The sequence below is a fragment of the Canis lupus genome, chromosome 10, assembly GCF_003254725.2.
Source record: "Canis lupus dingo isolate Sandy chromosome 10, ASM325472v2, whole genome shotgun sequence".
Taxonomy (NCBI): Eukaryota; Metazoa; Chordata; class Mammalia; order Carnivora; family Canidae; genus Canis; species Canis lupus.
Genome location: NC_064252.1, coordinates 49643722 through 49660596, shown reverse-complemented (window position 1 = coordinate 49660596; position 16875 = coordinate 49643722). Strand labels below are relative to the sequence as shown.

Here is a 16875-nt window from a genome sequence, read left to right as displayed (position 1 = left end):
TATTAATAGTTCAGGGTAAATATAATGTCAATTTGAGATGATCGTTAAATGAACAAAACATACATATGTAATGTTAATTGGCATTACTGTTTGATTCTTTAGCAGCGAAGATCTATACCACTGGTGATTTACTTATTTGTGTTTTGCAGAGTTACATCCATTTGGGAGAACAGTCTTCAGATCACTACAATTTCTAGCTTTATAGGAACGTGGCTTGGAGCCTTTCCTATTCCACTCGATTGGGAAAGACCATGGCAGGTTGGTTTCAGCTGCTTAAAGCAACACAATAAATGTACAGTGGTGGTAAAACTGTTGAAGCTAACCAGTACGTCTGTATAAATTGTATTGTTGTTCACTTAAGTAGGAATGCCAGTTCCCTCTGTCATGTAGGGATGTAGGCGATTTCTTATTGGCCCATAGGCAGCCGGATCAGCCCCCGTTCTGTCTCTTCCAGGCATTATGTTATCTACATGTACAGGTGAATAAATAAGCTTAGTTTGTGAATACTTATGGAAGCTTTTAAAAAACGAGGTAGAAGTTACAGGAATTTCCTGTTTTCAACTTTGATACTCATTGCCTTTGTGGTCTTTTTTTTTTTTTTTCAAGATTTATTTATTCATTCATGAGAGACACACAGAGAGGCAGAGACACAGGCAGAGGGAGAAGCATCGCAGGGAGCCTGATGTGGGACTGGATCGCTGAGCCACCCAGGTGTCCTTCCTTTGTGGTCTTAGATTCATATCTTCTTAATTTGATTTATGGCCAAGTTAAATGTTGATTTTGAAGTATTTTTTAAAAGCATGTAGCAAAGTAGGTTTTGAAATAGGAGTACATGATTTTGGAGGAAGCTCATGAACATCAGGTTGTTTCTGATTACAATAGGATATAGTTAATAAGCTAGATAAAGCACTATGAGGTAACTGTTCTTTTTATTCCCATTTTACGGATGAGGAAATTGATTCCTGGAGGATATATAATATTTCCAAGGTCACTGAGCTAGTAATGAATATATCTTTGTCTTCATTTTTAATGGCTTCCATAGCATGCTGTTATATAGTTATCCCCAAATTTATTTAACAGATTCACTACTGATCATTTAGGTTATTGCCAGTATTTCACTATTATGGACAGTGCTGAGGTAAACACCTTTGAATCTGTATTTTCATGGATTTTCCAATAATTTTCTCAAGATAATTTCTCCCAAGGGAATTGTAGTATTAAAAACTAAATATACTTTCTTTTTTTCAACGCAAAGAGAATGGTTTTTCAGGGATCCCTGGGTGGCGCAGCGGTTTGGTGCCTGCCTCTGGCCCAGGGCGCGATCCTGGAGACCCGGGATCGAATCCTACGTCGGGCTCCCAGTGCATGGAGCCTGTTTCTCCCTCTGCCTATGTCTCTGCCTCTCTCTCTCTCTCTCTCTCTCTGTGACTATCATAAATAAATAAAAATTAAAAAAAAAAGAGAATGGTTTTTCTATTACAAAGCCAGTACATATTTATTTAGAAAATTTAAGCATCATTAATAATTATAAGGAATTATAAGTAAAAATTGTCAAATACCCAACCGCCCAGAGTCAACCCTCTTTTCATTTGTATTTTGGTGATAATTTGTGCAGTTCCTTCTTCATGTGCATAAGTATAATATATGTGTCTTTTTTTTTTTTTTAAACCACCCTGTCCACAGTCACTTTATTGTTAAATCAAAGACAGACTTTTTAGACCTTACTATCAAGGCTTCTCTGACCATTAACTCACTGGAAACACACACTTTCCCTGCTTCAAACTCTTTTATTAACTTTCTGCAACAGCGGCGTCCACTGCTTTTCTTTCTACTATTCGATTTCTCCTTCTCAGTCTCCCTGTGAGCTTCTTTTGGATCACCTCTTCCTGAAACAGGAGCATTCCCTTGGTTTCTGACATCTTTGTTCTCTCACTTTCCCTGCATGACCTCCTCCATTGGCCACAATTACAACTAAAATATGGCTACTGAATCCTAAATCTTTATCTCCTGCTGGGATGTGACCCAGAGTCATCAACGCAGCAGGGTGTTCCTCTGGAGGCACCTTCAACTTAACATGCTTAAAATTCAACTGTTTCTCTGCAATGTAAGTAGCGCTATCATCTACCCATTTGCTTGAGTCAGAGACCTACGAGTCATCCTTGATATACTCCCTTCTTCTTGACAGCCTAGGTCGAACTGGTCACTGGCCCTTTTGTTTCTAGTTTGTTGTTGTGTGTGTGTGTGTGTGTGTGTGTGTGTGTGTGTGTGTGTGTTTAATCTCTTGGATCTGTCTTCTCCCCATTTACATTTAATTCTGTAACTTGTATAAGTGTGTCTCATCTATGTCCTCCCTATAAACTATTTATTTACATACCAAAATACACCCCTGATCCTGTCATTTCTCCTGCTTAAAATCTGCCAGTGGCTTCTTCACTGCTTGCCTTGAATAAAGCTCGAGCCCTTTGGCATAGCTTATAAGGCCTCTATGATCTTGTTTCTGCTAGATGTGTAGTATATGTTATTCAGATCCCAGCTTTTCCATTTTTTATGGGATTGAACAAGTTAACTGTAAAATGGAGGTATTAGTGGTAGTTGTGAGGACTAATTGAGATCACTTGCAAGAAATGTTAGCCATTATCTTAAATTATTTTTTAAAATTTATTTATTTATTCATGAGAGACACACAGAGGCAGAGACACAGGCAGAAGGAGAAGCAGGCTTCCTGCAGGGAGCCCAATGTGGGACTTGATCTCGGACCCCAGGATCACACCCTGAGCTGAAGGCAGATGCTCAACCACTGAGCTACCCAGGTGTCCCCACTATCTTAAATTATAAATAACATTCTTATTTATAAGTTTTTGGAAAATAGTACTATCATTTCCTTAAGATAAATTCTTAAAGTAGAATTGCTTGATGCACATTTAAAAACTTTTTTTTCATCATAGTAAGTGTACTCTTTAATTACCATCCCCTATTTCTCTCATCCCCCCCATCCTCTCCTCTCTGGTACATCAGTTTGTTCTCTATCATTAAGAGTGTGTTTCTTGGATTGTCTTTCTCCTTTTTTTCTTTGTTTTTCTTAAATTCCACATATGAGTGAAATCATAAGGTATTTGTCTTCCTCTGACTTATTTCACTTAGCATTATACTCTCTAGCTCCATCCATGCTGTTGCAAAGAGCAAGATTTCATTCTTCTTATGGCTGAATAATATTCTGTTGTATTATATACTACATCTTCCTTGCTATTCATTTGTCGACGGACACTTGGGCTGCTTCCATAATTTGGCTATTGTAAATAATGCTGCTATAAACATAGGGATGTATGTATCCCTTTGAATTAGTGTTTTTGTATTTTTGGATAAATATCCAGTAGTGTGATTCCTGGATTATAGGATAATCTGTTTTTAATTTGGGGGGAACCTTGATACTGTTTTCCATTGGCTGCGCCACTTTGCGTTCCCACCAACACTGCACAAGGATTCCTTTCTCTCCACATCCTTGCTGACTCCTATTGTTTCCTGTGTATTGACTTTAGCCATGATGACAGGTATGAAGACATCTCTTTGTAGTTTTGATTTGCATATCCTTGATGAAGAGTGATGTATATATGTCATTTTTAATCTTTTTTTTCCTTTCAGCAGTATATTATGGAGCTCATTCCTTGTCAGTGAAAATTTACATAAAAGTAATACTCCATTATTTGGGTAAAATCATGTATCAATTTCTTATCAATGAACATTTAGATTTAGTTTCACAATTATTGATTTACTATTATTAATTATGGTGATTATAATATGTAAATATGCATCTTTGCATATTTGTCTAGTTTTCTCTGGTATAATTCCTAGATAATAGCTGGGTTAAATCTTTGATATGTACCTCACTTTCCAAAGACTTTTTAAGGATCCAGATTCTGTGTCTTGCCCCTGAGTGCCTACTTTTAAAGTCCATTCTTTGTGCTTTCTATTAGCAGTTATGTCTTCTAGATAGACAAGTTGTTCTTTTACATTCAGTAAGTCTGGTGGGTTTGCCCTTCCCTGTTATATTCATCTACTGTATATTACAGAAATCCCTAGAGGTTTGGGGTGTCACTGGTATCCTTCTCAAGGTTTTAGTACTGATAAAGGTTTCTTTTGTATTTCTTTGGCCATCTCCGTGATCACTGGGAGATGGAGATTCATTTGTACTCAAGTTACCATCTTATGAAACTTAATGTCATTTAAGAGTGTCAGTGATTTCTAAATTGGAGCAGGACTTTTAGAATCATTAAATTCATTACTTTCAGATACATACAATTAAGTCTAAATACAAAGTATTGGTATATAAAGCACCGTGGGCCATCGGCTCTAATGAGTTGGTAAGGTAATGTGTGATTAACGTGTCAGTTTGTATACAGGTGGAATGTTTTAGAGTGTAAATGTTTGATATTTTGCACTTGTCTAAATCATAAGTTTATAAGACTATGTAGAAGTAGGAACTGAATTATGGGGATTATATGTAACCAAATCTGGGTTTAGGCTTGCCTAGAAAATATAGGTGTTCATGATTTACAATCCATTTATCCATTTTGGATTGTTGAGGCTTTTAGCTACTGACTCGCACTTTTCTACCTCAGTGCTTGTTTACAGTGAGAGGTACGCTGGATCTAAATTGTTGGGGTCACTTTTTAAAATTAATGTGAAGTTTCCATTTGAATTATGGACTTTTAAAAAATATTTTCTAGCTATCTAATTTATGTAACAAGTGTTGGTCTTCATTAAGAATGTTTGATTCAACTGGACTGTTATTACTGGTTCTTTAATTGTCTTTACTGTTGTTTTCAGAATGTTCCTAGTTAATGACCTACTTATTCACTGTAATCTTTTAAAATTATGATACATGCTGTTGGTGGCATGATAGAACTAATGTATAATCATCTTTATTCATATAATAATCACCTGCCCCTCTCTTTCAGCAGTTATTTACTGATGAACTAGGGAAAATGATGAGGCTTCACTGTTTTCTTTCACTTTTTAATTTCCACAAACAAGATGTTTTGTTTTGTTCTGTTTTTCATGAGTTAATTACCTAGAGTCCGTACTCGGTATGGCTCATGATACTGACAGAATCAGTCAGAGTAACAATAATCCTGGGAAAGGAATATGGCATTACCTCAAAATGGAGATTTTTCTAGAGCAAAATCTTATGAGGAGAGGCTACTGTATTTTCTTAATATTATCTAAAATATAACGTGTATAAAGAGGACATTTTAGTTCTCTGTTCCTTGCACAGATAAATGATACGTTTGTAATAAAGCAAGCTTTTCTGGATTGGGATCCAGTCTGTTTATATTCTAGTCAGAAAAACAAGAGTATCTAGTTAAGCAAGTATTTCTTCTTTAAAAACAGACATGCAACCCACACAAACGTTTACATGTATTAGTTAAGTTTTCTCTACTCTGAACTCAAACCTGGCTTTCTATAAAGTTCCAGAGGACAAACATAAACTTATAATGATGTGAGTTCTGTATTGACCAATTTCAAGCTTATTTATATTTTTTTGTATCATTTCATCACCAAATGACTAGAAAGGCCCATTGAAAATATATAACCTCAGTGAAAATAGTTTTTTCATTTACTAATAGGAATTTTAAATAGTTTTAAGTAATAACAAGTGACAAAAGATAGTAGGCACACCTTTATAGTTGGAGGCAGCCTTTCCTTTATTGGAGGCAGCAAGAGGATTTGATTAAAGAGAATATGGTAGGGTGGCTACCCAGAACCCTTATTGGTTATTTTTGTTGTTTTTTAAAAAAAAGTATCTGCAAGACATCTCTCTTCCCTGCCTTAATGATTTGCCTTTAAATATCAGCAAGAAAATAAACATTTAAGTTGCCTATAACTCAGCCTTCTTCATTCCCATAAAATGCTTATAGTTTTATAGTTACTGACAAAAATAAACATTTTGACTGTGGAAAACCTCTGTACATCATAATTACTTGCTGTAACTAAATAGCTAATCAGAAAGTATTTAAGTTCTTACTGCATACAAAGCATATATTCAATGTAAGTATAGCAGATATTTATTACACAGTACTGGAATTTAATTATTTGATAATAATTATTAAGATTCAGATTTAATGTGCTCTAAATGTTTTATAGAATAGTTATGAGCTTTTCATCTGGAAAAAATGTCTTAATTCTTTTCCTTTATCAGAAATAGGCCAGTATTTAATGTTGATAAAAATCAACAGAAGTTTAAGAAATGTTGTTGGTTATTCTGAGCAAAGGCAATTTGCCATAAGGTTTTTATTTTTTAAATATTTTATTTATTCATGAGAGACAGAGAGAGAGGCAGAGACGTAGGCAGAGGGAGAAGCAGGCTCCCTGCAGAGAGCCTGATGAGGGACTTGATCCCAGGACCCTGAGCCAAAAGACAGATGCTCAATCCCTGAGCCACCCAGGAGTCCCACCATAAAGTTTTTAAACCCACTTGTTTTATTACTAGGTAAACAGATATCATGATGATTAAGAGCTCTAACTTCAGATTACTAGATTCAAATCCTGGCTCTGCCACTAGCGAGGATTAAATAACATAATCCTTCTAAAGTACTTAGTTCAGAATCTGACACATAGTCACTGCTTAATTAATGTTATAGGCATTTGTGACCTATAAAAGTAGTTTAATGACTGTATTTTTAGTATTAAAAAAAAAAAAGTAAATCCCGTCATTTGGGTTCTCAAAGTGTTAAGAGAGTACATTGATTATCTCCTTATGATATTTATTTACTCTGCCCAGAAGTCCTTCAGTTGGTGGAGTGAATTGTTTAATTCATCTTTTTCTTCTTTGGTATTTAGGGTATTTGGATGTCACATAATTTTCAGTTCTGTCTGACTTTTAGATGGCAATAGAAAGAAAATTAAAATGTGTAGATCTTTCTGTGTATATACCAGGCATGGTGCTTGGCACTGTCACACAGATAACTTAATCCAAACAAGCATAGTACAAGGTGGGTTTCATTCCCTTTTTTACATATAGGAAAGTCAAAGTGTGAGGAGAGGAGTACACATCTTGCTCAACATTACTGGGCTAAGAGGAAGTCTTAGGAACCAAACCTGATTCTCTCCCTTCCTGGGAACTCTGAAACCTAGCTTGCCTGCCTGCCTTCCTTCCTTCCTTCCTTCCTTCCTTCCTTCCTTCCTTCCTTCCTTCCCTCCCTCCCTCCCTCCCTTCCCCCCCTTCCCTCCCCTTCCCTCCCCTTCCCTCCCCTTCCCTCCCCTTTCCCTTTTCCTTTCTTTCACCATGGTTTAGATCACTTTGGGAAAGCTTGAGTAGCTATTGTATTGCATTTCTATCCGCACATAAGAATTTCATATCAATGCCATGACCACTGGTGGTGTATGTATTTTAGGACATTAAATTTAATACATTTGTAGGAGAGAATTTGAAGTTAATATGCAAAGCTTTTGTGCCTAGAAAACCCACAACTGCCCTAAACTCTGGACTTGACTAATGCTATTTCCAAATGGAATTGAGCCAGTTAGTCACATCTCTTCTGAGTATACTTATTGCCTGAAAAGTCAAAAAACAAAATTGATTGAGATTTTTTAAAAACAACTTAAAATTGTTTAAAAGTGCTTGTACCTATTTCCATAATAGATAATTAAGGCATCGTTATATGTTAAAATCTTTGTTTTCTCTAGTTTTATCAGGTTAAAAATCTAATATTTGTGAAAAATATATATTAATTTTCTAAAGCCACAGATGCTATGGGCAATTCTTTCATAAATTGAAGCTAGAAGTTATAAGGGTTATTGGAAATACTGCTAGAACAAGGGATAAAACTAAGATTATGGATTTAAGTATTGAAAAGTAGTATGTTTTTAGGTTAATTGGTTTTTCTGTTATCAAAGGTAATATACAGTGTTTTAGACCAAAATAAAATATTAATTTACATGAATATGATTTATGTTTTAAGCATGGGAAAAAGGCTATAACACTTAACTGACAGAAAATGGTTTTGTATTTAAAAAGTGGATTCATTGTAGAGTAATCGTGCTGATAATGCTCTGCTTGCAGGACTTCCATGTGAGAAAGAATAATGCTAACCAGATTAACTTATTTGTATGCTTTTGACCAAGTATTGTCACTTTCACAAAAAGTCCAGGATTACACTACATACCTCTGGATAAATAGCTCTTCCTTAATCTGGGCTCTTGTTCATAGGAGAGTGGTAGGGTATACCTGGGTTGGTGCAGGTTTACAACCAGAGAAATGTATCCGGATGAATAGATTTGTCTATAATGTAGTCCCACATCAGACAATGGATTTGCTTTAGGACATTTAGACAAGCACATCACTTACAACCAGATACAGAGGAAAATATAAATTATCATTTAAAGCCAGTAGAAGTGTCAGCAAACTTTGAAAGATGAATTCTATCTGTCATGAAATACACATTTGTGGTAAGCACAATAAACATTAAGAAGTACCTTGTGAGAAATTTAGAACTAGCTGCCTAGAGCTAGCTTCCTTTTTTTATCTGAAAAAGCCACTAATCCTAATGACTATGAGTTGTTCTGTTTCTAGATTTCCTGATCTGCAGACAGATCAGTTTCCCTATGATATCTGTGACATCATATACCCTTCCAAAACTTGTAATTATATCGCAGCACATATTTTTAAGAATTTATTCTTAAACATCCCAAATCAGGTAATCTTTCAGTAAGTTTCAACTTAACTGTTTGGTTCAGAGTAAGGGCTCAATAGTTTTGATGAATGGAGTCATTCATATGAGACTATTAAAAATGACACAAATTATCTACTGAGTGGTTAGTTTAAAATCAGCTTTTGTACTGGTGCTTCTTAAAGTTGGTGAAAAATGACAGCGAGGAGCAGGAATTATGCTTCTATTTCTGAGGTGAGGGTATATATGGTTGATATAATGCATTGTGTTGTGTGGCTTTTGAGGGTTTTCTTGTAAGCTTTATACTCCTCAGATATTTCATGTGAAAAATGGCATGTATTAAAGAGGATTGCCAGGGCAGGGAATAGTTCTTAGAGTATAGTATAACATTGGTCACGAACTATTTAATTTGTTCTAAACCACAGCTTCTAATTCTCACCTAGCAGTGTCAGTTACTTAAGAAATACTTAATCAGTGGTCACATAAATTTCATTTTTTCAAGCTAAAACATATAATGTACAAAGTTATACTGATGCGTGGTACTCTACAGCTCTGGTGACAAATTCTAAAATAGCCCCATATTTTAAGTATCAGAGGTACTATTACCCGTTTTGAACTTGGGAAACCGAGGCTCAGATGGTAAGTGATCTGGCCAAGGCCACACAGCCAGTAAGTGGCTGACCTGGCTTCACAGCTCAGATCATTCTCACTCCACTGACTGTGCTACTTGCCAGAAGAGTATTTAAAAAACAAACAAACAAACAAACAAAAAACTCCTAAGTGAAATATAAGTATTTTTAAAGTAGCCTAACGTTTTTATACAGCTGTCTTAAAGCTTTCATTGATTATCTGAAGCTAACCTCAGACTTCAGAAGAAATCATCTTCTAATTTCAAATACATGATCATTTTAGGAAACCTGTAGTAGCTCATAAACCACCATACTCAGTGATATACCAAACTAGCTACCTGGATCAAAAGCCAGTGGATATCATTTCAGTGACAGGACAAGATTAAAAATCTACTTGTACTTAATATATATTAAAGGAACCTAGGTAATACTGTGTAGATTATAATTAAAATGTAATTAAGCTGTTTACTCTTAAAGCACATAACAAACAGATGCCATCTACATTATTCAAATTGATCCTTGGGACGCCTGGGTGGCTCAGTGGTTGAGCGTCCACCTTTGGCTCTGGTCATGATCCCAGAGTCCTGGGATTGAGTCCCACATCGGGCTCCCCTTAGGGAGCCTGCTTCTCCCTCTGTGTCTCTGCCTCTCTCTCTGTAAGAGAAATGAATGAAATCTTTATTAAAAAAGAAAAAAAAAGAAATTGATCTTTAAAATTCTGAACCAAAATGTAGAGGGTCACTGTATTACCTTGACCAACTAGAATGGCTAATAAAAATACTTGTTAGGGTTAAGTGATGAAGAATACAGGGATCCTTTTTTTTTTTTTTTTTAAGATTTTATTTATTCATAAGAGACAGAGGCAGATACAGGCAGAGGGAGAAGCAGGCTCCTCATAGGGAGCCTAATGCGGGACTCGATCCCAGATCCTGGGATCACGCCCTGAGCTGAAGGCAGACACTCAATCATTGAGCCACCCAGGCATCCTGAATAAGGGGATTCTTAACCAGGAGTCTAGATGAGGGGGTCTTTGAGTCCCTGAAATGATATGATATATATGTATAAAATCTATGGGTCACATTTGACAAGAAGGAAACATGAATTCTGCTAGATGTTGTTTTTATTTTTATTTTTTATTTATATATTTTTTAGAGGGAGGGATGGGGAAGAGGGAGACAGAGAATCTTAGGCAGGCTCCACCCTCAGTGCAGAGCCCCATGCGGGGCTCAATCTCATGACCCTGAGATCATGACCTGAGCTGAAATCAGGAGTTGGATTCTTTTTTTTTTTTTTTAAGTATTTTTTTTTAATTTTTATTTATTTATGATAGCCTCAGAGAGAGAGAGAGAGAGAGAGAGAGAGGCAGAGGGAGAAGCAGGCTCTATGCACCTGGAGCCCGACGTGGGATTTGATCCTGGGTCTCCAGGATCGCGCCCTGGGCCAAAGGCAGGCGCCAAACCGCTGCGCCACCCAGGGATCCCAGGAGTTGGATTCTTAAGTGACTGAGCCACCCAGGCACCCCTAGATGTAGTTTTTAAAACATATTTTTAAAGTATGTTAAAAATTTTGAGGAGGGATTTTTTTAATAGGTTGAGCTTTAGAGATGGTGTATTTGGGGAATGATGGTGTTCTGGATTGTAATGACAACTTATATGTGCCTATTAGGAATATGAGCTAAAAGATTATTATCAATTTATAACTCACATGTACTTTGTGCCAGATACTGTTACAGGTATGATTCTAAGAACCACATAGTGCATTTTCTCATTTAATCATTAACAGCAACCCTGTGAGGTGGGTTTTATGATGATCTTCACAGATGAGAAACCGAGTTACAGTGAGGTTAGGTGACTTGCACAGGGTCACATATTTAATAAATGGCAGAGCCGAGACTCAAATCAATCTAATACAAAAATTAGTATTCTTAAATCATTATTCTGTACTACTTAGAACATGCTTTGAAAAGTCCCAGCACTACATAGATACATCAGTGATGCTCGATCAGAAGAGAGCAGTGGGGTCTTCAGGTGGAAATAAGCTTATATAATTTTGAAATGTCTTTCAACCAGCAACAACATTGATTTGACAGAGAAAACATACAAAGTTAAATCTGTATTGTTGAGAAATTGGTTTTTAGCTTATTAGGGTAAAATTGTTTTATTTCTGGGAAAAACACAACTTATTGCTGGTATCAAGTACCCGGACCTTATAATATCCGGCCTTTCTTAATGCTATTTTAAGAAAACATTGACCTTTTTTTTGGTTTAAGTGGTGAAAAAACAAGAAGCTATTTGGTTTAGAGAAGGGATAATAGTAGTACTCTAAACAAAACACTTTGTTCACATGATGTAGCTATTCATTTTTAAATGAATGTTTTAGTGATTAAAACATTTTTAATTTATAAGAAAACTGGATAAAAAACGATGGTCATTTTGGTGGCAAACATTTGTGAATGACTTCCTTTACATGAATGTCTTTGAGTTTTCTATTTCCCTTAAACAAAATAAGATAATTATATATAGCCATCTCAGATGACCATAATTTGGAGAAATGTTTGTAGCATTGCAGTTGGATTGTCTGTTCAGTAGATGATACCAGTATGATAAGCCTATTTGTGGCATGAAGAATGTTAAGTAGAAACAGCTCTGTAAGACAAGTACCTAGTTTTAAATGGAAAACCCCAAGATGTAAGTATGAAGATGTGAGATGAAGCTAGGATGGTTCGATAAGTCAATATGGATCTATTGTCATTGTGTAGTTTTAAGTTTTGTTTTTTTTTTTAATTATTTATTCATGAGAGAGAGGCAGAGGCAGGCTCCATGCAGGGGGCCTGATGTGGGACGCGATCCCAGGACTCCAGGATCACACCCTGGGCTCAAGGCAGGTGCTAAACTGCTGAGCCACCCGGGAATTCCCTAGTTTTAAGTTTTTTAAAGCAGTTGTAAGGTCAGTAGGAAATTCAATCATGAGAACCTTAGAGGAAAGGTGATTTAGTGGGCAGCCTCCCCCAATTCCCTTCAGCTGCTCCTTTTGACATTCCCTATCCTGGGAATAAAAAATCAGAAAGGTTGCCCTTACATGAAGAAATTCTCCTTTAAAAAATGTGTCACCATTAAGGGCTACTTATTTCAGGAAAGTCCAGCAGGAAAGCTGGATCCCTCACTAGCAACTAGTCTTCAAAGCCAGTCCAACATTTCAACTTGATGATGGCATGGATTTCTTAAGAATTGAATAAATAGCAAATGCTCTGAGCCTTAACCCCTCATTAGACACAACTTTTAAACTGATAGCTCATCTTTGGCATTCCATTGGAGGTGCAGTATGGCAGCTGTTCAAAGAGCATGAGTGTGACTGTGGACGTGAGTGTTTGGAAACAAAGAGCCATGCTGAAATTACAAAGTGATTCAAGTAGAACTTAGTGACCCAAATTGGAGTTTGGCTGGGATTCATGAGGGATTATTATTTTTTCTACACTCTGACAACACACTTTTTAACAAAGTGCAGGTGCTCACACTTGGCTGGTGATTAGACTCACACCATGAGAAACAGAGAAATGAGTATTATCCCAAATGCTTACATAGGGTGTTAAATAAAAACTACTAAGGTAAGAAGTTCAATGCTTTACATAGGTAGTAAACTATGCATATTATTTTATTTATAACCCCATGTGTTAAGATGGGACACTGTTAAAGTAACAATCACTTAAAAAGCAACAACCAACAAACCAGTATTTAATTTGGTACTTAAAAGTAATAATTAAAAATCAAATGGAAGCAACGCCTAAAGTAACTAGTTCACAATAAAAACCATTCTTTCAGGCTCTACTTACTGGAAATAAGATAATTCAACATGGGCTAACCTAAAATGTATCTGTAGAGACAGAATAAGGGTACACATCAGCAAAGTATTAAATAAGATTTCAGGGAGCCCCTAAAATTTTAAGAACCTCAGAATTGATTATATGCAAAAAAATGAACTGTACGTTTCTTTTAAGTTCATTCATACATGACCTTATTTGAAGCAGTGTGTTTGCTTTGACTAGCAAAATTCATGTCACTAAGATATTTCTGAAGTATTTCCCAGATATTTGGCTACTTTGAGCTAGTTCTTCCAGTGATTAGTCTCAATTTCTGCTGAAACATAAGTCTTTAATGAAGACGTGCTTCTGAAAATAAGGCAAATTTTTCTACAATCTGCTCATGAATAGAAAACAAATCTTTGGTTTTTAGTTAGGGTGGCGGGAAGGATTGAGTGCAAAAAGAAATACGAAGGAATCAAAGCAATGAAAAGGCTCTTAATAAGCAATGGGAAACTCCAAACCCCATCAAGGTCAATAGAGTACCTAAGGCACCTCAGGTTCAGATGATATAATCATCTTTGCTTAGAGTTCTAATAATCTATATACAGGATTTTTACCATCTTAAGAATGTGCAGCTGAAAAGGTAATGTCCAACAATGAATATTGTGAAAAAGAAGAGAATCGTAAGAGTTGATAAATGGGAGAGATGTTGGAGGTCCTCTCGTTCTACCTCCCATGTTTTATAGATGAAGAAACTGAGGCCCAGGCAGGAAACAGAAGGACACCAGAGTTTGTGTTTCCCAATTCCTAGTCCATTTCTCTTAGGGCAGATCAAATTCTAGATTTTTAACTTTTATTGCCTAGTAAACCAAGTATGAAAAAGTTTCAGAGGTGAATTTGAGGAAAAAAAAAAATCCCCATCAATTTCCCAAAGGCGAGTTGGAAATGTAGAATACTTTACTGTCTTAATTCCTTTATACTATGTGTTGGACAGCTTAGTTAATATACTAATTGATTTATGCAATTCCTTTCAGTTCTATCTAAAAATAACTAATTAATTAATCGACCCAAATTAAATGAGTTATATAAAGATTCCATTTAAGCATACATAAGGCCATGGTACTTAATGTGAACCATCGCTTTTGGGAGAAGGAAGACATCCACTGTCCAGTTCAGAAAGAAAGATCCGGACTAGTTATTCAGTAGACTCTCCACTCTTCAAAGGGGAAGATGATGCTTATATTTTTAAAAATCTCTACAAAGCTCACATACAAGACAGTACATCCTAGATTTGTGACTGATAGGAGCATTTAAGGCTGTCATTTTCAAGTATAAAAGTTTAGTGTTCCATTACCCAATCTGTGCAGTAGACACAGCTATTAGCTCAAGTCATGAAAATTAACAGAAGCTCACCAAAGACATAAATAAATCATAATTTAGTCAACAGCAAGTTTAAATGTAGGAAAGGCTGGAGAAAAATTTATGGGTTAGATTATGCTTCTCTGAACTGCATTAATTTATTCAAACTGAAACTTTGTCTAACACTATTGTCTGTTGTATGGCATTTGGAACAAAGCAGATCCATTCAGACCAAACAAGGAAGCTTAATTAGGTTACGGAACTAGTAATTAAGATGGTTCACCTCTAACACAGTTCTATGGCCTGATCCCCCAGAGAAAAATTAGAAATGGCTCCAGTATACCAAATAAGCTTCACGGATGCACATAATTTTTTTTTTTTTTTTAAGCAGGGCCTTTCACCTAGGGACTAGCATGCACTGCTTGTGGATGAAAGAAATGAACATTATTTACTTCTGGCTTGCTTGATGTAATATTGCAAAATGCAATACAGTTGGAGAAAATGGGTATTTAGAAGCCAGTGTTTCATTTAACTGACACTCTATCTAGGTGTGTACATAAGTTGTAGTTCTAGAACTTCTGCTATGGTTCCAATACCTGTGTCTGAAAGGTGACATCAGTATTATTATGGAAGCAGTTGCTTCGTTATAAATTCCATGTCACATGCTTGAATCCTAGGTCTGTTCTCTTCAGTGCTATGTAAAGTTTCTCGTAGTTTGGTCAGCATACACAGGTCTCATGTCATCTGATACATAAGCCAAGGTGGAAATTAAAAGACAAAATTGTCAACTACTTCAGACAGCTATATCAAGTCCAGGATTATGACAAAGTCTGACCCAGAATTTTAATTTGTAGTTGTAGGGTGTATCTCATGCAGTTTGGGCAGCATCAAACTAAATCTACAGTTGCCAGAAGCCTTGTTACAGCCGAATGTACAGTAACTAGAATGTGTACATTTTTAGTGTTTATGATAAATGCAGTTATGACCTTATTACACTTTTGGCATTCTTTAAGAAAGCACATTAAGCTTTAATATAGAAATATTTACGTTACACTTAAATTGTGCTCAAGTAATAATAAAAACAGTTGTTCTTTTTGACCTCCTACATTCTCTTCTTAGGTATGGCCCATCTCCTGCACGCTTGGAGCGACCTTTGGCTACGTGGCTGGCCTTGTGATTTCCCCACTCTGGATATACTGGAATAGAAAGCAACTTACATACAAGAACAATTAATTGGAGCAAAGGGAGAAGAGATTTCTTTGTGCAGATTCCATAAAGACTGTGCAGAAATGTATGTGGTCTAAGCCAGGCAGTTCCATTTACAGCACTATTTTTTATGTAGTTACAACTTACAACATGATGTGATTGTAGCTTTTTAAACTATGAAACCCCTGAGAGATTGTACCTTCTAGTTGAAATAAAGTATTTATAATAGATTGTGGCTTCAGATGCTGTTTGCTGCTTCTTGGACCTTTAAGAAACATTCTTAATGAATTTTATAGAATTCTGAGGACAAGGTGTTTTGTTTGTTTTTTTCTTTCAAGTTTTAAACTGCTTCATTATTTAAAGAGGTCTGGGTATAGCTGTAGCATTTCATATGCTTTTTGAGAGAAATGGACAGTCTCGTTGGCCACTGAAGATGTTTTTCACGTAATCAAACAACAGTTTATACATCTCGATCCTATTCTTTTTTTTACTGTGTGTTTCTTTGGAGTTAAAATGGCTATGATAGCCTCATCAAAAACAGTCTTCAATCCCTTCTGGGTTAAAGCCGAACATTCCACATAGCAGCATGCTCCTATCTGGGAGGGAGAAAAAAAAAAATCACAAACATATAAAATCTTTTTTACACAATTGGTATGACACAACACACCATTAAAAGGAAAATGAGAAAATACAGCTATGCCGAAGGAATGAAATCATCATCCATATTCATGAAACCCAGAGGTAGCTCACACAAAAGTAAGCAAATATCCTTCCACACTTATTCCATGAAAATTTATGTCATTCATCAAGTATTTACTGGTTACCTACCATATGCCAAGCACTGTTTTAGGTGCTAGAGATAATGTCAAAGAAAGAACTGAACAAAAGACCACAGTCCCTGCTGTGTGATGCTCACATTTGCTGAAATTCTCCTGGGAGAGCGAAGAGCAGATGGTGGTGCGTACCTCAGAGCAAAAGAGCTGGGGAGATGGGTCGTGCACGGGTGGGAAGCTTCTTGACAGAGTGGTTTGAGGGATACCTACGGGGAGAGGTTCCAGGCAGAAAGAGCCATAGATGGAAAGACCCTGATGCAGGAGCATGCTCAGAGCGTTCAGGGAATGGTAAAGAAGCCAGAATTGCAGGAGAAAGCGAGCGGCAGGGACTGGACAGCACGAGGCAGGCCAGGGAGGCAGCCCTGAGGCCAGGAGGGTAAGGA

The 16875-nt window shown here is 36.4% G+C and overlaps 2 protein-coding genes across 5 annotated transcripts in view; one reads left to right on the top strand and one right to left on the bottom strand.

Annotated features, from left to right (window-relative positions):
• The window catches only part of PIGF (phosphatidylinositol glycan anchor biosynthesis class F), a 35756-nt gene extending 19867 nt beyond the window's left edge, over positions 1–15889 (top strand). For 2 of the 4 annotated variants that reach the window (XM_025465858.3, XM_025465867.3), the window contains exons 5-6: positions 150–258; positions 15573–15889. In XM_025465858.3, coding sequence (XP_025321643.1) covers positions 150–258; positions 15573–15686 — 223 coding nt within the window. In that variant the 3' untranslated portion in view covers positions 15687–15889. Of the gene's footprint in view, positions 1–149; positions 259–606 lie in introns of all 4 variants that reach the window. The other 2 variants (XM_049115867.1, XM_049115866.1) reach the window with 2 other exon arrangements.
• Positions 12929–16875, bottom strand: part of RHOQ (ras homolog family member Q) — a 39737-nt gene continuing 35790 nt past the window's right edge. The window contains exon 5 of the mRNA XM_025465898.3: positions 12929–16255. Within this exon, the coding sequence (XP_025321683.1) occupies positions 16100–16255 (156 nt within the window). The 3' untranslated portion in view covers positions 12929–16099. The remainder of the gene's footprint in view (positions 16256–16875) is intronic.